The sequence below is a fragment of the Poecilia formosa genome, unplaced genomic scaffold (genome assembly GCF_000485575.1).
Source record: "Poecilia formosa unplaced genomic scaffold, Poecilia_formosa-5.1.2 Scaffold130, whole genome shotgun sequence".
Taxonomy (NCBI): domain Eukaryota; kingdom Metazoa; phylum Chordata; class Actinopteri; order Cyprinodontiformes; family Poeciliidae; genus Poecilia; species Poecilia formosa.
Window position 1 is genome coordinate 574,398 of NW_006800069.1, and position 23,397 is coordinate 597,794.

General features: G+C 39.8%; 1 protein-coding gene across 5 annotated transcripts in view; it reads left to right on the top strand.

Moving 5' to 3' along the window:
• Window positions 1–9,017: 9,017 nt before the first annotated feature.
• The window catches only part of LOC103144644 (phosphatidylinositol-binding clathrin assembly protein), a 99,619-nt gene continuing 85,239 nt past the window's right edge, over window positions 9,018–23,397 (top strand). The window contains exon 1 of one of the 5 annotated variants that reach the window (XM_016676216.1): window positions 9,018–10,193. In XM_016676216.1, coding sequence (XP_016531702.1) covers window positions 10,064–10,193 — 130 coding nt within the window. In that variant the 5' untranslated portion in view covers window positions 9,018–10,063. The remainder of the gene's footprint in view (window positions 10,194–23,397) is intronic. The other 4 variants (XM_016676217.1, XM_007561721.2, XM_016676218.1 and 1 more) reach the window with 4 other exon arrangements.

The following is a 23,397-nucleotide window of genomic DNA, read 5'->3' on the forward strand; positions in this document are numbered from 1 at the left end:
GTTGCACTGAGAAGTAGCTCGTATAATGAGCTCAGCAGTTCCACCAGGTGTTTGCTAATCGCGAAAGTCAGTGAAGGAGCTGCGTCGGCGCTAGCGCCACCTCGCCGTTTAGCACAGGTTGCCATGGAGATTAAAGGATTTCTTAAACATGCCTGATGGAATCAAGGTAACACTCCAGGTATGTTTATGATGAGGAAATCGCATTACAACATGAGGTAAAGCTAAAAAAAAGAGTCAGTTTTACATAATACTGCCCCTTTAGAAGCATGAGAGGTGGTATGGTTTAGTTTTAGGGTCCAGTTTAAAGCTAATTTAAAAGCCAGTTTAAAGTGTTTTAGCTAATTCTGGAGATATCATTTACTGTATAGCAAGTTTGGGGAAACAAACCAAATTTGGTAATATGTGGTATTTAGAGTTATGTAACTAATATTTTTACCTTTTCTTGCGTTAAGCCGCTTTAGCTAACATGTTAACAAACATTTGTCTGTTTTAGAGTTAAGCACACAAAACCCAAAGCTATTATTCATTAGTGTCATGATACTACTACTGACTACTGAGTTGTTTGTTTAATTCAGTATTGGTGCTATTGACGCCAATTAATCTGGTTTCTGTCAAAAAAAATAATAATTAACAACCAGCTAATCTGCTAGTTGCTAACTTTTCCTAACCTGAGAGGTGATATCTGTCCAAAGACCTTATAATTTAGAAGTAGAAGAAATGCAGATTTTACAGTACCTCTGGTACTGAAAGACCAAAAATAAATCATATGTGTGGAACTAGTTTGAATAAGACGCTAACAGTTTGCTAAAAAGGGCTGAAACACGCAAGAATTGAGGTAATCTTACAATGAGTCACACAAGCATGCAGATATGTTTTTAAAAAAATATTTGCAATGTTGAAATTGAAAGACTTATTTTTTGTCCCAGTCCAAGTCATTTGAGATCAGGCATTTGTCTGTGCCAAGTAAAATCCAATACTGTTTAAATAGAATGAAATTTGCTCCATATATGTTGCCAAACTTTGTATCTTTAAATTGCAGTGACAGTACACACACCATTTCAGCATTATTACATGGTCAACATTGTCAGTGGGATTGTGTCCTAATTCATTCACCACTGACATTCTGAATTTTAAAAATTGTCCAAAACATGCATGACTTGGTGGCTAATATTATGAGTAAAGCTTAGATAAAATCATAACTAGGGTACCTAATAATTTGTTTGTTGTTTTTTTTTAAAACTTGTAAATTAAATAGACCAGTTGAATAAACTGAAAAGCTAATTGTCTCTATAGGTGGAAGTATAATAATTAAAGACTCAATTATGCAGTCATTTTTAAAATGAAAGTGCTGTTATTGTGGTCTACTCTATAACCAATTTGTATTATAATGCAAAAATGTCATGAAACAAATGCAAGTTTTTGTTTAAATATGGTAAACGCCAGATCAAGGTGGTGCTGTAAAGAGTTCTGTAGTTGAAGTCTGTTTACATCTTTTACAATGTCCCACAATTCATTCATAAATAAATGAAATGACTGTTCAGCCCCTGCCTTTGGATGAATAGGAAAACAATATTTCAGATGCCTGAATGATGGACTGAGGGTATCTGTTAGAAACTAACTGTCAAATCTACATTTTAACAGATCGCTCTCATAATTCAGCAGCCCCACGTTTCCTGAAATCTGGCAGAATGAATAAGTGATCTGAGAGAATTTTGAGCAGCCTCCCAGCTTAACGGCGGCCCCATTTGATATTTTAGCCCACAATTAGTCATGCATCCACAAAATCTACAGCTTCTCCATCACATGTGTGCTTTCTGAGAGACTCATCTTTGGAGCAGTAACTTCCATAAATCATGCTCTTGGTTCTTTGCATCCACAGCCCCTGTTGAGTCCCGCCTTTTTGAACGTTTAAGGCTCAGACTGATGTCAAAGTCTTCAATTCGGCCTGACATCGCTTTGATCTGACTGACAGGCAGGACTCTGCAGCCTGTGTTGTAAGAGACTGATAATAAGTAGCATATGTGTCTTGTGTTACGAGATTATCAGATCAGATTTGACGAGAACAGTATCTCATTCTGTTATGTCTAGTTTGTCAAAAACACAAATATTGTAGGGTAAAAAAAAGAATCCTTTAGGATGTCTGGACACCCTGAATGCCTTGAAATAATATGAATAAAGAATGTATAAGAAGAATTTCACATGTTTTTATTTCTATAATGTCAAACTTCAAGAGCTTGTGTGAAGCTGCTTATTTTATATCCTTACTTATACCGTACTGTATCAGTGTAATTATTATGGTAATTAAGTATTTTTGATTACATAAATAAAAATCATTAAAATGGCTCAAACACTATCCATGTCATAATTTCTCTTAGGGAGGCACCAATATGAACATTTGGGCCGATATTGATATTCAATATTAATGTTGCTATTATGGCCGATCACCAATATTTACCAATTTTATATATATTTCTTTACTGTTATGTCACCTTTAGAAAAAAATGACTAGAAACAGACGGCAACAAGATGGAAATACATATTGGTTGTTAAAATCGGCCCAGTTTTAGTGATCAGGTCGATACTGATATGTTAAAAAATGACTAATATCGACTGATACCGACGCTAGTGCCGATATATCGTGCAACCCTAATCTTTATATTTCTATACTAGTCTGAAGATTTTATCAAACTTAAACTAACTCTTGAAATATGGAAGACCCTTATCAAAGCAAAAGGCAATTAACAATTTTTGAAAACAGAATTTTGTACACACAAAAATAAAGTTAAATATTTCAAAACATAAGGTTTAAATTAATCTTCTCTTTCTAACTAGTAATCTTTCAAAAGAAAAAAAAACCTTATTTTTGTATCTCAGTACAAAACATCCCCAGGCAGATGTTAAGGGTCAATCACCTTGCTGCCTTGCTATGGGTTTTTATCTGTTTTAAAATGTGACCATTTTTTGAATTAGTGTATTATATTGTCTCTGCAAAAGCCTTTTTTGTCTGAAAAGTGGCCAGCGGCTCTGAAAGGCAGCAAGCCTGAGCATGAGGGAAAATCCATGTAAAACTGTCATAGCCTCTTCTATATGGCCTACAAATTAAAATAATTTTCCATGATCTTCTCACAAGCTGCTTTGAGAATAGTCCAAGGATGATCATCTGTTATAGTCAATTGAAGTTAACTGACCCCCAAAAACGGGAAACAAGGTGTAATGCAAAAATCGACTAAAAATAATACATAATTTGATTAAATTAGTTGTGAGTTTTCAGTACTTTTTTATGTTCATCTCTACAAATTATGAAAACAGAAAACTAATATAAAACATTTTAAAAGTTTATGAAGTGGTTTGTTTTGGGGTACAAAACTGAAGTAAGACAGGACATAATGAAAAAACGGGTGCAAAAATGGAGCTATTAGATTAGCAAAGGGGCAAATTTAGCCACAGTTTGCAGTTATTTTGGTTGGGGTTAATAATCTCTAATATTTCCTTAGAATTTGCCCCCACAGAGCAGAAAAGCACAAAATCTTGATTGTTTTTGTCTAGTTTCTAGTGCAAGTATCCTAATACAGTTGAAATAAGACAAAACTAACTTACAAGTAACTTTTTAGCAAGATATGAGCATGTTTAAGTAAATAATTTCTAACTTTCCTAGTTAATTCCTATCTAGTACATAAAAATTTACTAGTTACACAGGCAGATTACTTCACTTATAATAAGTCATTTTCCCCATGTGATAAGTGAAATAATCTGGCAGTGGGATTATTTTTTATTTAATTATTAACTTAAAACAAGCTGTTGTATTTTGCTGAAACATTACTTGTAAGTTAGTTTTGTCTTATTTCAATGTACTAGGATATTTTTTGCTTGAAGCTAGAGAAAAATACTGGGTAAAAGTGTTTTTGCAGAGCACTGGGAGCATCAGAACTCTGTTCAATGGAAAATTATTGTAACACCAAATCTTCAGAAAATGACATTTAACTGCATGTGGGACTTTTGTATCTTTTATTTACCAACCAACAGAAGCAAACTGTTAAAGTTGTGACATAGATGGGTATGAAGTGGTTGATTTCTGGTTCAAAATGGAAGCAGATTTAGATGAAATGGTTCAGTCGTACAAAAGTAACTTTAAACCTTTGGGCAATTTGTCTGTATCTTGATTGTTTTGTTGTGTTTTCCTCCTGGCTGGCTCGCCCCAAAACAGAAAACGGATTGCTGTAAGATTTTGAAGAGAATTTGTTTGAGTCCACCGCTGTGATACTGTTGCCTCACATCTAGATTATTATTATTATTTTTTTTTGATGAAATACAGATCTTGAGTGTCTGGATTAATGTGTCTCCATCTCACCGAGTCAGTGCTGTGAAGCTGGGATCCAGCCACCTGTCAGCAAGGGTAACCAGTCCCCTATATTAAACCAGAGGATACATAAAAAATCTTTGCCAAAACACCTAATTCTCACTTTTTCCTGGCTGTGTGAAGCTCTTTGGCTTCATCTAACCTGCACAGTAGGTGAGAGGTACAAACTCAAATGTGCCTGAAAGGCAATCTGATTAGCCATTTTTCAGAACACAAAGGCGAGCGGATAGAAAATATCCACGCTAGAATTATTACAAACTAAAGAGGTGGGGGCAGTTTATTTCAGCGACATGATTAGCTTCTTTCACAGAGCAAAAGATAGAAAACATAATTACGGGATAACAAAAAGACGGAGATTAAGTCCCCCGAGCCGCAGCCGTGCGCTTACATTATAATTAGAGATGGCTTAGCAAATAAGCCTGTGGGGGAACAGAAGACCCCGCCTGCAGTCTGGGAGACCCTTCGCAGCAAGCTACTGTTCCACAGTTTGGAAGGTCAGAGAGGGCAGCCATTTTTAATGGAATGTCAGGTGCCTTTAGTTTATGTTGTCATATATGGGGGCTTAATGAAAACGTCCCTGCTTGAACACAGCCGAAGCATAAAGGTCAAGATGCCCAGAACCGCTCATTGCTCTATTGATCTCAGTTGTTGTAATCACACTGTAAACTATCCTGCCATGCTGGAGTCCATTTTACACATCAGCAATGATGAAGAGCACCTCTGGGTCCATCTGCCTCCTGTTCCCCCCCCAGCGTTTCCAGGTGATCCCATCTCATCCCCTGGCTTCTTTCCATGACCAGCAGCTGCTGATGGGACTCCCAATCCCCGGCCCAGGAGCCCGTTGCCAGGGACTACAAAAGGGCACCTCCACATCCACGCCTGTAGTTGCCATGGAAATCTGGAGTTTGGGCCTTCTTCCGCCTGCAGATGGCGACCCCGCACTCCGCTCTGGCTCTGCTCGGGGAAGAGAGAGGTGAAGCGGGGTGCAAGTGGCAGAGCGCTAGCTCAGTGTCAGGGCTTTGCACATTTAAATGCGTCTCCTCCGAGCGCTGCAGCAGCAGCTTTTGATTACATGCGAGTCAGGTGGAGATTCCCTGCAGGCGTGTTGGGGAGAGGATAGGGGTGGCTGCTGTCTGCCTGCCAGTCACTGTTCTGCTATGCATCACTTCCAGATGTGCAAAGCTTATTCATGCGTTTTACAATGAAGATCTGGTTTTCTTTGCTAAATCTCATAAGTGCTGAAATGAAGCTAAGTAAAATGGGTCACATCTGGTGCAACATGTTTTCTATTATTGCAGGGTTCATGAAAGTCCTTTACTGTCTTCTTTGGTTGAATTTAGGGCTGGTGCACCGATTGGAGTTTTCTGGCCAATCCCTGATCACCGATCTTTAAAAAGCCTGACCTGCTGATTCCGATTTTGGAGAAATACCTTTTTTTTTGTTTGAAATGTTGCTAAATATAGCAAGAAAGTTACTGAGTTGGCAAAAGTGGGGTGACTATTGTTAACTGCAAACGTGCAGACATGACCGGATGGGTTTGGCAAACAGTCAAACTTCTCTGATCGCAGAGCAAAGTGGACGGTGGTTCATTCTCAGACCTTTGTTGAGTTCGATAACATGGCTTCAAATATAAGTATCGGCTGATAACCTGCCTTCCAAAATTAAGGAAATTTGCGCCAATTTCCTGAATTTTGGGAGGAAATCCCAAAATTTGGCAATTATCTCAATAATCAACTCATCACAATTAACCTCTTCAGGAGGTTAATTGTGATGACCTCAGGACCTCTCTCAGTTGCATTTCTCATTTCCCTTTTCTTTGTCAACTCCATGTCAGATTTGACAGACGTCTACCTAAATCAGACTGCACATCCAGGTTTGCCTCATCTTTAACATCTCAGAGGATCCGTGATCATTCTCCGTTCTGCCGAGACGGATAATCGTAGACCCGCTCCCATGGATTCACCTGCTGGGATCAGTTTGCAGTATTTCTCACCAGGACGAGAAATACTGCAAACTGCAGCCGGTTCCCTGAAACCAAAAAGAAACGGTCTGACTCCTATTCAGGAAACGTCTGCTGCAGTCTGGAGGCTCATCGTCTGAGAAGTTTCTCTCTCTGCTGCCGCTTGTGTCTCCCGTTCAACAGTTTCAGTACCCTGCACAAGTGTTAATTCCTCTTGACCTCATTCACATTACAAATACACACTTTGACATATTTAATTAAGATTTTATGTGATATAATAACCCGAATTAGGTCATATTTATAAAATGGAGGTGCGTTTATTTCCAGTTTTCTGAGTCATTACGTCTGCTGTAAATTTTTGTCTCCACCTGCTTTGCACATATACAGACCAAAATGTTAGCCGATTCATCATAGCTTATTCAGATTGGATGAAGCGCAGTTTTCAAATGTTGCAACAGAGTCTCATTTGGATTTTTGTTTGACCTTTGACCATGCCTCTGTACCTGTATCCTCTGGACATAGTGGAACAGGAGTGTGGCTATCTTCTTGACCAGTCAACAGATGCTCTAACCTGAGTCTCTGCTTTATCTGAGAAGTTCAAACCTTGGGATGTTGTTCTTAATTTCTCCACACCTTTATCCCTGACCCATATCCGCTCCCTGATCTTCGTAATGCTGTTTTGTCTCCAGCAAACCTCTGAGGTCTTCACGGAACATCTGGACTCACACTGATTGCTTACTCTAAAAAACCCCCCCATTTTAACAGCAAAAAATGTGAAAAGGTTTAAGGGCTGTGAATACTCCTGAAAAACGCTTGATTCAAAGAGTTCAGTTCTGAAAAAAGGAGCCACTGCTTCGGATGAAAGCGGCTGTAATGAGCTGCTTTATGCTGGCAGCCTGGCATCTAATTACATCCTACAGGCTGCTGTGTGTGAAACGCAGTCAAATGCCGCCAGATATTTAACAAATTCAGCCGCTCAGATCCGGAGTGGGACCCACCGGGCCGCCGCACGCCGCGGAGCAGCGGTGGGTTTTCACTCATTTCTTCAGCACACAGTGTTCCGCAAAAGTCTGGAGTCACACAGGGACGAGGCAGCTGAGGAATTATTAAAGACAGGCAGGAATCTGGATCAGCGTGACGTGGACACGGTGTGTCCGTGACGACTGAGCACAAGTTTAGAGTCGGCGTGTAGTTTTAACTCCTCTTCATAAGCGTCATGATTATGGTCATGACTAGTATGCTTTTAAAATGTGATGCGTTTTGTCTCGCGAATTCCGCTACAAAGGCTTCACTCGCTCGTTAATTTTTAGCCAATAGATTTCTGAGGCGTTGAAGGACTGTCGGAAATGATGACTTCACACAAAAAATTGTCTTCCCCCCTTCCTCCATTTCATTTTGTCGTTAAAGAAGACACTTAGGGGCATAAAAGATCGACAAATCGTGAACATATTCCGTTTGCTTCATTTCATAAAAACATTTTCCAGTTCTTGCTTGTGCAGCTTTAAATTTGATATGTAGTGTCTGCAATAATTATTCTTTTAAAGGCAGGAACAGGGACAGACATTTGCATTGAAATAACGGATGTGGGCCACTGGCCAGGGTGGCATGATCAGTGGGGAGGGAGGGCTGCAAAAGTACCACAAAAATACCACCATATACATATATATTCTATTTACCATCAGATCATCATTTACCATCAGATCAATCATTTACCATCATTCTATATTTGTTGGTGCATTCTGGTTTTGATTAGACATATCCTGCATAACAACTTATTTCCAAGAGGAATCAACCTCCAGCTGTTAGATATCTATTGAGTAACACAATTTATTTTTTTAATAGTGGACTCTTCAATCAGCCACTTTATTCACATCCAATTTTTTTATCTGTCACATGATTACAGTAATAAGAGATGCTTTACATCCAATTTAAATGATGACAAGAAGTCTGTTTCTTTAGTTGGAAAATAAAAACACAATGACAATTTTAAGACATTTTGAAGTTTGAAGCCAGCTTTATTTAAAAATACCCTATAAATGCTCAGAACCTTTAAGAAATTAAATAAATGAATGTCAAACAAGGTGTAAATAATTGTACAAAAACGCTATGTTGTACTGAAGAACCCTGTAGTTTAATCCACTAATTCAGTAGGAAAGTTAACAATGATTGACATCTGTTATCGATTTCCATGCGCCGCCTTGTCTCTTTTTTTTAGGTGTTTAGATGACATTATTTCCAAAGGTAGATTCCTAGATATAATGTCTATACTGAATTTTATATTCAAAACAAACATATATTGAAAGTTAACTTTATTTGTTTGTCCCAGTATTTCTTTTTTTATCTAGCAACACCCCTGGATGTAGAAGAGGAATTAATGCAGATCGTTAGTGTGGTAGAAAAGGATAATTAACACAAGAAATATGGAGGCAAATTATCAATTTATCAGTTACAATATGCTCATGTAGTATTCTCATTTCAGTTAAATTTCTCTATTTTTTATGTGTGCTGTTTGTTTATTTAGTCTGGGTATATATCCCATTAAGTTCAATTTGCATACCATTTATATAAGTTCAATATAAACAGGAGCATTCAGATTTGTCGTTTTTTAATATGACTGTTTAAATTAGCCTTTTAAAATACGAACAGTGATAAATTCCGAGCTTCATTTGGATACCTTTAACGCAGCTCGGCTCGGCTCAGCTCAGTTGTGAGATCAGCTGATTCTACGCTGCCATTTTGTCCGGCAGAGCAGCAGTCAGTCAGTCAGTCCGTGCGGAGAAAGCTGTGAAGAGACTTCCCAGACAGCGTCACCGGACTGTTGGAGTGGGGGGAAAACACCCAGTAATGTGGTTGTAGCATCCGGAAAACAGCACCAGCCGAACCAGGGGACTCCGAAGGGAAAGGACCGAGCCAAAGGAGCTGTCATTTTCAACTTACCGGGTCCGCCGGCTGGGCTCGGCAGCGCTCGACTCGACTCGGCTCGCTCTCTGCTTGGCTAATCTCTTTAGCTCTTCGGCTAGCTTCTCGCACCTTGAGGAGGAGGAAGAAGGGGAAACTGCGCTTTTCCTGGCTGTCATTGTTGCAGTAACCTCTGACAAACTTTGAATAATGCTCTCTTTAATTTCTTCTTACTTTCCCCACCGGAGCGGGCTCCAAACAGGCACTTTACTCGGGAAGCAGTGATAGCTTTAACAGCCGAGCTAACAAGTTGACGTGGAGGAGGAACTCAAGTTTTTCTCTTTCTTTTTTTTTTCATTTTTTCAAAGCTTTGATTTTTTTTCATTTTACACGGATTACTTCTTTTTCTGCCAAACCGGACCCGGACTTGTCGCTTTTGGTAACTTAAAACAAAGAATTCGGGTTTTGAAGCAGCCTGTTAGCTATGTTTATTTGTGGCCAGAAAGTGATTTCAAGTGTTTCCAGATTCCACTGTGGGACTCTTTCCTGGTTCGAGTACTGCAACGGAAACATTAGCTAACACACACTAGCCCACAACAGCGTCCTTCTGCTTTATTTACTTCACAAATACAAGGAATTAACTTTTCTTCTTCTTCTTCTTCTCCCGTTTTTGCCACCCAAACAACTTATCTCCAAAGATAAACTGCTGGTTAAGTCAAATCGGTTTTACAGCAGCAGTGATCCGGAGCTTTGTCTGAAGTTTAAAGTTCTGTCCTGGATTGGAGCCGATCCATTGATTGGGTCGTTGTTCTGTCTGATTGAGTTGAGGGGGGAAAGAAACAACAGCGATGTCGGGCCAGTCTATTACGGATCGGATCGCTGCGGCGCAGCACAGCATGACGGGCTCTGCCATCAGCAAGGCGGTGTGCAAAGCCACCACACACGAAGTGAGCGGACCTAAGAAGAAGCACCTGGACTGTGAGTATGCCATCCTCTTTGAACGCGTTGACTGTCGGTCTCCCTCCGAGCTATGTTGCGCATACTTGGTTACTACCTTGCTGGCTGGACAGCATCACCGAGCTCACTGGATGCAGGCAGAAATCTCCTCTACTGAATTTTTTTCTCCTAGTAAAGGCGATCTGGGGAGGGACTAACAATGTTTCAATTAATTCCTGGCCAGACAATGGGGGTTGGCCCGTAGCAGTAGAGTCGTCACCTGTCTGACTGGTGAGCCATGTTTGGGTTTAGAATCGTCCATGAAACTGCAAGAATGTAGCTTGTTACTATTCTTACTCTTGTTTGATTAGTGATAGACTTGAAAATGAGGTGCATGCGGAGATATTATAGCCCCCCCAAGAGATTTCAAACAAACAGCTGTTTGTTTGGCGCCCCATTTATCCAAGCGCCCCCTTTAGTATTGCACCCCTATACTTAGCACACAGTGTGTACCCACTTTTTGCGTCACTGGTTAGGTATAACATTTTGATTGGAAATGCAACAAATTCAACCAAGAAACCTTAATAGATTAAAAAAAATATATTCCTAATGTTGTAAAAAGAAAAAAAAATATTTATCAGTTCTAATCATGCTTCTTGTAGCCAACAGATCCAATTTACATATAGAAACATATAAGCAGCTCAGTCCAATTACAGACTGGTTCAAATTCCTTTACATATGTCCCATTCCTAAGTACAGTGAAATAAAATTCAGCTCATGCAGCAGATATTGCACAGAGTTAACTTTGCAGCAAGTTCTCATACTGAGCATGAGAACGTACAAAGCAAATTTATATGTTAAAGGTAGTCTTTTAAAACTAAGTTTTCAGGGAGATTAAAGCTTATTTACCACTTTTGCAATTAGTAAGCCAGAAGCTCTCAGTTTTTTTTTTTTTTTTTAAGTCGTAGCTCAGAAGCTAATCATTTACACTTGCTTTCGATCTTCTGCTTGACTTAGGGAAAACATTACCAGCTTCAGGCTGGTTGATTTATTTTAATGAGGTTGATAAATCTACACTTTAATTTGATGCTGTTTAGATTAATAAACGGCATCAATTTCTTTTTTGCTTTTTTCGAAATGGTGTAGGAGCCAGGTTTCAGTCAGCTGATGGGCCATGTGCAGCAACAGGTGGTGGAAGGGTAGTACTGTGTGAATCTTGCCCCGTATATCCCTAGAATGAAGTGATGTTTAGCTAGTTTTGGATTGAAATGACGGAGAATCTAATCGGATCAGCTGTTTGAATGGTGGTGTGTGTTTGGTTCTGATACAGAAAGAAGAGCTCTTAAATGGCTGTTTCAGCCCACATTTGTCCAGTTTAATCAAGTGCTCTTTATGTAGTTGGTATCTATTGTCTGTCTCCAATAATTAAGGCTTTTTCCCACTAAACCAATGTTGAGATACACTGGCAATAAAAGCCTCCCATGAGGATGGAGGAATGGAGGCTTTTGGCTTGCTTTGATTTCAGCAGAAATCAGAATCTGAACCCTTGGAGACGATATCCTCAAGCGTGCAAGACCAACGGACTCTCTAGTGATAAGAAAACGGGGGAAGAAAGTACATTATTTGTTGATTATAAGATAAGAGAAGAGAGGAGCGTCTATGTAAATGGATACTGAGGAATCTATAGTTTTAATTAAAGCAACTGTACATTTTTGCCTTCAGTTAGCATTTGATGACAAAGCATTAAAAGGAACCGAGTTGGTCGACACGCTGAGGTCAAAAGGTCAAAGTTGGGATTTTAGCTTTTTAAGTACACTACCTTATTGATGCTATTGATTCAGTGTGTTCAATTTGAATAGTTGAACCAGTTGCCAACATAAAAAACATCTGAGGAATCTCCCTTTTATCCTAAACAGTAAACCATTGGTGTTTCTTGTTTACTTATTTGCTATCAAGATTTGTATCAAGAATTTCAAGGGGAAAAAAAAGCAGTTTATGCTGAATATGTGGAAACATTTGTTAGCTATAAGGGTGGACTTAGAATTTTATCATTTTTCTGGGTGCTATTGTGATTAAAAATAAAACTGATGATGGAAAAATTGTCTTTTTTAGCTAACCATGTGACTATGAAAGCATAGCACAGCAATCATGGCGCCACAAACACAAATACCACTCTTGAAAAATCATTTTCAAATTTGCTGCTAGTTATTGATGTTCTTGTTGAACAAATAGTGAATAAAATAGTTTTAAAAAAATCATATTGTTAGTCAAAACAAAATTATTTAAAATTTATCGAGACAACAAGAAACCAAAATTCTTATTCTAATACAAAAGTTTCACAAAAAATGATAGACAATACAAAAAATGTACACTCTTAGTTATCAAATTTGTGCTACAAAAGTAATATTTCTTATGATGGCAGTATTAATTTTGAGTTTTAGGGGAATTTCAATCTGATATGTCAGACTTGGAACTCTGTGTACAAATAAAATGCCCCAGAAAACAGAATAAACTGAAATATGAATTTTAATAAAAGGATGTAATCCTATAACCTAAGCTTAATTTTCTATAAGAAGAACAAATGGATCCATGGAAATGTGTTAAATCACTGCTTTGATTACTCTTTATTCACTTTGGCTCCAAAATAATCATAAAAAATACCATGAAATGTCACAAGATTACACATTTAACAAGCATCAGTCAACTCAAGCGACTTTGGCCAGTTCACCAACACTTTGCCCCTTCCTGTAACCAAACAATTTCAACATTTTTTATTATTATTAAATGCCATAGACTTACAGTAAGTGCTGTTTATGGAATGTTCAAAAGCAGCAGTATGTCTGGCGGCTCGGATGCTGGAACCGTAAACTACACTTCCTTTAATAATAAGCCCTCTTATGGTTCAGACTCGGGCCAAAACCCTGGCTGCAGGTTCCTGTTGTAAAGACTTCAAGGCAAGTTGCGGACGGAGATAACGGCGCGACTGACGGAAACAACAAAAGGCCGGTCTTTCGTCAGACATTCAGCCCAGGAAGGACAAAGTGTGCTTGCCGTGTTTCCACAGAGGGACACAGTTGACCCCACACTGTCCCTGCTTACGTTAGAAAACGCATATGGCCCAATGTGGCAGCAATAACCTGAGTTTGCCAAACTATTTTTTTTCCTTTTAAGCCATTTCAGCTGTCAGCTAAGCACAACAGAATAAAGGGATGCATCAAAGGTGAAAATGGGATCACAAGCCGGGTATTTCTGCACAGCAGGACCACTGCTCGTCTTCGACATTAAACGGACCAAATGTGCTGAAGTTCTGTTTCTGGGAACTGCCTGGGTCGGCACGGGCCCGCGCGTTTGATCGATGCTTCGGCTCGGCTGCCTCGCATCCGTCAACGCCTCTTCACTCGCAAGACTCAGCTGCTGACGTTCCACAAAAAAAAAAAAAAAAAAAAAAAGTAAGGGGGCATTGTCCCCCCGCCGCTTTGTGAACCCGGGCCAGACCCTTCCAACCGATGCACCATTTCAAGTTTAATCATTGGAGCTTATTGATTTCTCCGAGAGAGCAACAACCTCTGTGCCGTAGGGAGGGAACGGCCTGTTTGTCCTTTTATTCGTCCGTGTCATGATTTTTGCCGTAAATGCTGCCGGCCTGTCAGATTTGTCATCTTCATAGAGCTGTAGATGTGCGGGGCCAGAAGGGACACAGGAGGCAGGTCATAGGTTTGTTCAGCACTTGTGTTGACATGGAGTCGATGGTGGAGAGCTGGAGGCAGGATTTGGTAACTAATCCCACTGTGAGTGATCTCATTACACCTCTAACAGGTATGAGAATGTTGCTTTGGAAGTCCAAGAAGACCGTTCACAAGTGGCGCGTCACACACTTTTTTTACTTGTTGAGTTAAATTTTGTTTTTTCATAGATGGCTTAAATTTTCTCCGGAGTAGGAATCTACATAATTGTAGTATCAGACTGCTGATGGAGACTACATACTTTCCATCAACGTCCATTGCTTTTTGAAGAATTTTGAATTAATACAAGTTGCAACATTTCATTTCCCTTTGGGATCAATAAAGTACTTTTTGAATTTCAAATCAAATTTGCGCTGAATGTTATTAGGAAATAATTTGATCAGAGCTGAAACGATTAATCGACTCGATTGTGATTAATCGATTATGGAAATAAAAAAAAAACACCTTTTGCTATTAAAATTAATCCAAAATAAACAGATTAGTTGACAGTAAAATATATATTTTTTGCTGTAGATGCATCCTTTGCTAAAAATGATCAAATGCACACTTAACTATAACATTTTACGAAGCAAATTTTTTTTCTTTTTCAAAAAAGCAGTTTAATTATTTTCTTATTTGATCTCTTAATGTATTTCTAATGTTGTGTAAAAAATAAGGCTGAAGTGGTTACATAAAAAACATTTCCTTTTATCCGATTAATCGATTAATCATCTGAATAATGTTACTTAAATAATCATTAGTTGCACTCCTACGTTTGATTGCAATATTATTGATGACGGCATAGATTACATTCACTTTGTTTTGCATAAATTCAAGCTTCTCCCTTCTCTCTGTTAGCTTTAGCCTCCACTTAAAGTCCTTCCAATTGGCCAGATACACTAACAACACGCACAGTTTCAGAACAAAATATTGCATCAGTGTGCTCCTTTGAGATGTAACACACGTTGAGAACTGAAATAGGGAGTGTTATTTGCTACGTTTCTTGGTCTGGATCCACATTTGAATAGCACCACCTTATGATGGTGCAAACAGGACTTCCTGTATCTAATCTCGGTACTTTACGGTCTCCTGTAGGTATTTACCAAGTAAGGCAATGCTGTGCTGATGATGTGACTCTCGTCTTCCTGCTTTTGGTTCCTTGTAAACATAGTTTGTTGTAAAAACAGAAACATTAAATTTAGTATTTCCTTCCAAACAATACTTGCATCTTTTAAAGGAAAAACATTAGTCTTGCTAGAGTTGCTGCTTTTGGTAGTAAAAGAACTTGGTTTTACCCAGACATTTTGACTCTCTCCAGAAACATTTCTTATACATTAAACAAGCAAGAAGACCAAAAGAATGCATTGCATTATCATTCAATTTTTGAAAAATTGAGTGTTGTTTACATAGTTGAACAATATTTATTGTGTAGAACAAAATTCTCATAAGTGCTGAACTCTTCAGTTGCAGTTGACGAGACTTCATCTAGGGAAATGAAATGATAAAACTGCACATCACAACTGGCTAAAAGATGCCAACGTTGGCATTCAGTTTTACAGCATTCCCTTTGTTTTTCCTCTCTGAAATTCTTATTCTAGCTAAGTTGAATTATCTTGTACTCCTAGCTACTCTACAAAGCATTTTTTAGCTAAGCAAACCTTAACTTTAAACTGGAAATCATAAAAAACTTTCGTTTTCAGTGTTTTTGTTTCCTATTTTAATGGTCTGACACCGCTCTAGCTTTGAACATGGATTGTGTCTCTGAATCTGGGCAGTATTTGGTCATTTGTAGTTCAAAGAAGTAAAATATTTGACTAATCTTTAAGTGTACCATTGTGAAGATTATTACAGACCATCTTGGAATCTTATGCTGAAAGCATAAAAAAGCCTCCTGTTCACTACTTCAGAGCTTAAAAACTGTGAAACGTTTCACTAATGAAGTAGTGTGGAAGTTGTTTTTAACGGGACTAGTTGTCTCTCTGAGTGAACCACCTTCTTGACTGTGTCAGGATAGTTATAGAGTCACTCTACCGCCATATGGCAAAAAATAACTTCTGCAAATTCTGCAAAGTGCAACCTGGAATAAATGCCCATCTGTTGATGAAATGTAGTCGAACCTCTCTAATATGCCTTTTATTATATTTGTCAAGAGGCACATCTGTTAAGAAGTGCGTCTGTGAACGCAAACCCAGTCTGTGCCTCGCCTTTTAATTGCTTATTTTTTGGGGGCAAAAAAGAAAAACCCCCAGCCAGTTTGCCGGTTGTTAGATTCTTATTAGAGATTCCCTATCTGGATCTGTGGATGAGCTGGTAAAAAGCTGTCATGTTCTGAAGCAGCCTGCCAACAGTAAGATGTCAGAAAAGATGCATTATAGATGCTGTTTGAAGCCACAGCTGAACTGCAGTTGCTCGGTCGGATCCGAGCGTAGTCACAGCATCGAGCTCTTTCAACAAATGCAGGCGCTTGGCAGCTCTACCATCCATCCAGCTATCATGCTCACAGCTTCGCATTTGCTTAGCCCTCTACAAGTTGCTAGAGAGAAACACACAGCAGTGACAACTTATAGACTCAGAACTTAGGCTGGATTGTCTTTTTTTGTTTTTCTGTATCTATTTTTTGCCATTTTTATATCTATTTTCCTTTGTTTGCTACATTTTGACATGTTAAAACCTCAAGTTCAATGTATTTTTTGGGAATTTTATGTGATGGACCGAGACCCAGTGTGTTATAAGCCTGGCGGGTCACCAGGCTTTACTTGTGCCCCCACCAGACTAAAAATTGTTTATTTATTTTAGATTTTTTAAATGTTTGTCTTCATTAGGACTTTATAGTTTGCATTTAAATATTGTAGCAGACTGCACACCTGCGGATTAAAGCAGAAATCATGAGTAATCTTTATAAATCAAAATTCAATTTTGAATCAAATCGCAAGATGGTTAAATATTCCCAACCAGACAGATGAATACTGGCTGGACAAACTCTTGTTCGGATTCTCTCCATCCAACCCAGCTGACCTCCACCTACTTTGCAAAGACCAGCGGGAAACACTCAGCCTCCAAAGTTGGTAAAACACACAACAAAAGTCTTTGGAGGCTGAACTCAACAGGAAAACCATATTTGTTTGTCATAAAATCCAAGTGTAGTCATTTGTGGCTGTAATGGCACAAAGTGCGATAAAGTTTAACTACGACTATACAGACACAAGACATCGTAATTGCTCATCGTAATTATCTTGGCACGGATTCGCCACCAGCAACTGTTGCCGTCGTGCAGCCGGCCGCGAGTTGATCTCAGCGGCGTATTTGTGCCTAGACCTAATAACCGAATAACCCTGGCAGTAGCCTCTGAGTGCTGCCAGCGGAGAGCCTGTGTGGGACCTGGAGGGCGGGGGGAGGCTGGGGTGAGTCCGCTCACCGGAGCAGTCTTGACCTTCACGCTCCGCCGGTGGAAATAAGTGTTGCTTTAAAGCCATTTAGTGTTATGATTTGGACCGTCCACCTCAATTAACCCCCAGCGTGTGAGTCGCGCAGCAACAACCGCCAATTCTTTCCCGTGATGGCAGGAGAGAACCCCCCTTTTTATCCCCTCACTGTTTTTATGGTGATTATTGTCATAAACATCGGCAGACGCTGTGCTGTTGGAATACGGTTCTCTACTTGCACACCTGCTTTAGGTTTTCCCGTCGCCAAGGTGAGGGTTATTGAGCGTTAAATCCAGCCTTTGTCAACACGCTGCGGCCCGTGCCGGCACTGGAGCCGTTTCACCATCTCCCAACTGTCAGAGAGAAGTTGTGACATTTAAACTCAGATTTAGTTTCCTCCTCGGTGCCCTGCAGTTGTCATAGCAGCGGCTAAGTCAGCTGGTTCTTGTTGAATGGGCTAAGGTTTGCCGTACAAGAAGCTGTTGAAGTGTTTTATTTATTTATTTTTTCTTAAATCTTTGTAACAGTCACTGACTGGGTGCTTGCTTAGCGTGTTGTTGACCCACCCGGCCTCCCTTTGGAGGGTCCTCAGCAGGTCAGGTAATGGAACATTTATTAATCTGAGCTGAATGGAAACTTCTGGAGCTGCTTTTGTGCTCCTGGTATTTATCGACTATGCTGAGCGAATGGGGGCTGGAGGGAGGAGGGGAGGGGTCAACTTTCTCCGGCGCGCCGACTCTCGAGAACAATTCACACCCCGAAGTCGCATGAGAGGTACTTGATAGTCATGTGAGAGCCATTAGAGTTGTATAAATGGACGTGTGAATGAACTGATAAATGGCAGGTAAGTGCTGGCTTTTTCCAGCTCCTTGATAATGCGCTAGCAATTATGCCCGTCTGACCCGACTCTTAGCTTTCTTCTTCTCTTGGCGAAGGGCTGAATGAGAGAAAGACGAGTCTTTAAATCAACCGAGCCTGGCTTATTTAGGGTAAAAATCCAAAGAATGAATTGATGTTGGATTTTTAACAGAAAGAAGAAAGCTTAGTTTTCACCAACATGTCGTTATGGTGCTCCTTGAAGATGACGCATGTTTTAAGGGAAAGTGTGAAATGTCACTGCAGGTGTGTGGCTTAATAATGAGTTAATGTTTTAGGCTGATTGGCTCCTTCTGGTCGTTGCTAAGCAAGTTCATTACTGTTGCCTGGTAGTTGGGTACAATTTGATCAATAGCATAATAAAAACCATTTGTGCTATTCATACTCGTACAGCATAATGTGATATACTGTAGCCTGAGTGCTCTGTAGAGCCGCCTGCTTTTAATAACTGCAACTAATGACTATTTCAGTTATTGATTATTCTATCAACTATTATTCTGACAATTAATAGGATTAAAAAATTGCTACATCCTGCTGACTTTTTATTTAAATACTTTTATGCAATATTAGAAAAACATTAATGGACACAAATAAATATTTTTTTTTTTTCTTAAGATGCAATAAAACATTCCTTTAGTGAATGCTTGATGATTTGTAGCATCTGGAGTTAAAAAATATCAACATGTGAAAAGCTCAGCCCTTTCTTCTTAACATCAGTCCAGTGGAGGGCTGATCTGTTTTTTTTTTTTTCCTTTCTTTTTTTTTTTTGATTTACTGATTAATAATTGGGTAGCAAATTATTTCTTTTTGGCTTGATTACTGTTACTGTAATTACTGTTATTTCAGCATTTTCTGTACTTCAGTAAATGATTAATCGATTACTAAATTGGTTGGGGATTGTTCCAATAATCGATTAATCACAATTAATACGATAAATGGTTTCAGCCCCTGATTTTTGACCTTTGACCAGGTGACTACCTGCTGTTTACAGGCTGTCAGAAGATCTTACAGAAGGATCTACATGTATGACTCGGCATGTATTATTATTGTTTTAAACATCACCATTATTAGAGGAAGTATTAACTTCTCCATATTAACAGTTTTTATTGTTACCCCATCATGGAGTTGAAGATTAAGCGTCCAGTCGGATCATGGTGTCAGATTCAAATACAGTAGAGTTTAATTCATTTATCACCAATGGGTAAGAAGTTCTCCATCTATGGAAGTCCATCATATGGCATTGTTATGTTGACCTTTCAGTAACCTCTAACCCTGAGCAACCATGAGGTGACAGTGGAAAGGAACATTTGCAGGATGTCTGTGCATCCTTTAAAATGTCAGAAAAAGGCATAAAGTTTTGTATCTACAATTAAGGCCTTAAAATGCTTAATTTCCTTTTTTTTAATGCAAGTTGGCCTTAAATACATTAGTCACTGGTATTAAAATTTGTCTTGCAGGATTATTACATCTATTATGTAGCTGTTGTTTTTTTTTTCGTTTTGTTTTTTTTTTTCCTTGTAGCACTTTTCTGTCAGGCAAGTTTTGGGTAACACGCAAACAACTTTCTGTTGATGCGGTTAGCTTCTAAAATACTTTTGGTAGCTAGCTAGCTTTTTTGCATCTATCATGGATAAGTGCAAATTTAGTGGCAGTTGGCTGGATGGCTTTAGTTTTTTGCCGTTGGGCCACTTCTGTTGCCAACCCATATGATGGCATGCACATTCTGTGCAAAAAACCAAAACCTTTAAGTTTGGTACTATATGGGGTTAAGATTGTAGAGAGCTATATGCACAAAGCTGCTGGGAAGAGCCAGAGACCTCAGAAATGTTAGCTTTTGCTATTGTTGCTTGCAATACAGCAGGATTCCCCAAACCCTCCTGTATATTTATAGTTTTTTCAGTCTTAAATTTCATTCCAAGTGGCATTAAAAAAGATCTAAAAGTCTTAAATTTGCTGAAACACTTTCAGTGGAAAGACAAAGAAAGTAGCTCACAGTAGCTCTACCGATTTATCCCTCTAGAAATGAAATGCCGCTAATCTCAGAAGGCCTTATCCAGGAGTACTTGCTACCAAAAGAAGAGTTCAGCTGAAATATCCACGACTTTAAAGCCCGTATTGTCCGTGAAGACTTGCAAGCACGTTTGTTTCCCGCAGCAAGCACAGAGCTAGCTCTGCTTGCACATCACTACCAGCCTTGCCTGGTTTACAGAGTCTGCGGGTTGCTCTTTGGGCAGGAAGTTACAAGAGCTTGAGTTCATGTGGTTTCAGTTTCACCTTGCGTCTAGATAGTGCCCACTCAGACTTTCCCATTGCTGGCGACAAAGCTTCCGGATAACCTTGATGTTTTTTGTTTCGCTGTGCCTGCGAACACCTGTGTGAATCTTTTTAGGTTCTAAAACGGAAACAGAAAGGAGCTGGTGCCAGTCACAAACCAGTTTTTCTCGCTGTAAGCAAGTTCCTATGCTGTCAGAGCAGCAGAGAGAGAAAGGGTGAAGGTCGGGGGGTTGGGGGGGATCCTTTGAACCAGTCCGGGAAACGTTGGAAATGCCTTGGTCAAAAAGCGGTAGAACATAATTAGGGCCAAGGCTAACCAGCTAGGCTGAGCTGCATCCATTTTTCACTTTTGCTGGTGAGCCTCTGCTTTATAATGTGCCTTCATAAATGTTGGATCTCACAGAGAGACGGATGTCGTGCGTATATACTTTCTGTTGATAGGCAGCGCTTTGATTTCTGGTTACAGGAAGGAGGAAGAGATTCCAGACCGCAGAGTACGCTGGAGCCGAAGAGAAGCTTCACATCTGGCCTCGGGCTTCGACTCCCGTCTCCACAAATACGTCTCTATGTTTTATTCATCTCAAAACTCCCAACATTTAGATGTTGTTAGTGTTCATTTTCCCACCACACAATATCAGGAGAGGATTTACAGTTTGACTCTGAAGCTTAATATTTACGTTTCAAGCCGTTTCTGGCCCTGCAGTGCCGTCACGTACTCCCAATATATTCTTTGCCCTTCCCATTTCCCATTACGCAGTGTACACACATGCCCAGGTTTGCTGTCGTCCAGAGAGTGGGCAGTATTGAAACTTTTTTAATGAATTGAAAGAGCTCAGTGTCGTTTCAGAACATGAAGGGAGAGAGAAAAAAGAGAGGCTGGCCAGCTCATTTAGTGCCACTTGATTTAGATTCCAGCCCCTGATAGAGCCGCTGCTGGGTGGAGCCGGTTAGCAGCCCAGCCGAGACGCCTGTGTCTTAAGTAATTGTAGGTGAGCCTAATGCTATCTAAACAGGGCGAGGGGGTGGAAAGCCACTCTTTGCCTCTGCAGAGGGGAGATAGGCTTGGGTTTTGGACTACGAGACAGGGGGAAAAAAAAAAAAAAAACGGCTTACCACTCGCCGTCCGTCTGGATGCGTCTGTTTCAAGTTGAGCCCGAGGGAGTGCACGTGTTGTGGAGTGTTTAGTGTGAGACCCTAAGTATGTGACTGTGTGACAAGCAAGACGGTGGAAGTGAGGGGGGAGAGTGAAATTGAAACAGTTTCGGAGTCTCGAGGGAGAGCTTTAGTCTGTTTTAGTGCGTATTGAATAGGTTGCAAAGCAGCTCCACAGTCTGGGAACATGTAATTATACACCACAACACACACAGGTTGTGATTGAGTGAACAAATATCACTGCAGGGGGGGTCACAGTGAGAGACTGCATGATCACTCAGGTCATTAAATTAAACAGAGAAACAGCCTTGGTATGTTTCTGTGTCATTTTTCTTTGTTGTACTGCCAAAAAGTGGCGTTAATTACAGTGTTTCCTCTACATGTAATTGATCGTGGCGCACACTGCTACGGCAAAATAACGACCGCCACACCTTCAGAAGGAAGTTATTTTTATATAAATATTTTAAAACAATGTGAAGTATCATCAGAGTTTGAAACTTTAAAACTGTTAAACGTTTGTCAAAGCTGGCTACTGTGCGCTGTGCTGGTTTCCGGAGTGAAGGAAAACTATAGACAATGGTTTGAAGTAGAGGGAGAGCAAAAAGCGAACCTAAGGAAGGTTAAGTAGATGCATTTTTAGTTCAAGCCTGTGAAAACAAGACTAATGTTAACATATGTTGCATTTGAAAGACGGTAGTGAAGCTAAAAAGCATAGTTTGGCGTTTTGAACAGCTTAGCGTGTCAGGTAATTTGTCCGTTGAGACTCATCTCTGATTGCATTTTCAGATGATCATGTTAAAATATTTTCAGAAGAGGAGGAAGGAACCAGACAGACATTGAGGAAATGTTGGATAGAAATGCTCGATGTTCTTCATTGTCACACAGTTGCCTCAAGTTCCGAGGAATATAGAAACCCTCTGCACTACACATCTAACCCACCCTACACTTGTTTAAACTTCTGGAAAATCTATTAAATATAGATTATAATTATTAATTGAAATCCCTTATGGATGCTGCTGAAGCTGTGGCTCTCGTAACAAGCTGTAAAGGCAGACAGAGGGTCAGCGAGTGCCTCTGCAGGCCTCACCGGTTCATGCACACAGCGGCCAGGTTTCAAAATGCACCTGACGAGTCAATAGCACCGAGCAAGTGGTTAGTTAATATCCTGCATCTTCAGCCATTCAGCAATGCTAGTGCAGTTTGCCTTTAAAAAGCGCACAGAATTCACTGTAATCATTTGCCTTTATGCTAGTTCTACTTATTTTCTTATACCTTTCATGACAGAGGCACTTTATATGTTGTATCCAAACTCCTGCTCTTTGTGATATTATTTATTTTTTGTTAAAGTAGCGCAACAAGTTCCAGTCTGGAGTTAAAAAAAGGCTTTAATGACCCTACTGTACATTAACACACACTCACCAAAACACTAATGGCTGTACCAGAACACTAGGCAACAGAAGCCCAAATGGTACAAAAGTTAGTTGCATTTTCTTTAAAATGGCACTTTGTGCTGTCATCTGGATCTCAAGCGACTATTTTTCGGCGTTGGGCTTTTAGCAGTGGTACGGTTTCTGAAGTTCGTGGTACCTCTGGAAGCTAAACGATTGCAATAGATAAAACTGGCCCTTTTCTTGCTTATTGCAGGGTTTCTGCAAGGTCTTGAATTTAGTTATCTAAAATTAAGGTCTTAAAATTGTCCCTGTTTTTGAAACGAGGAGTCTCATCTAAATTCATGGGCTGCGTTGTTCTTTTCTCTGGATTTGAAGGACGGGTTCACAGCCAACCGTGTCCCCAGACTCA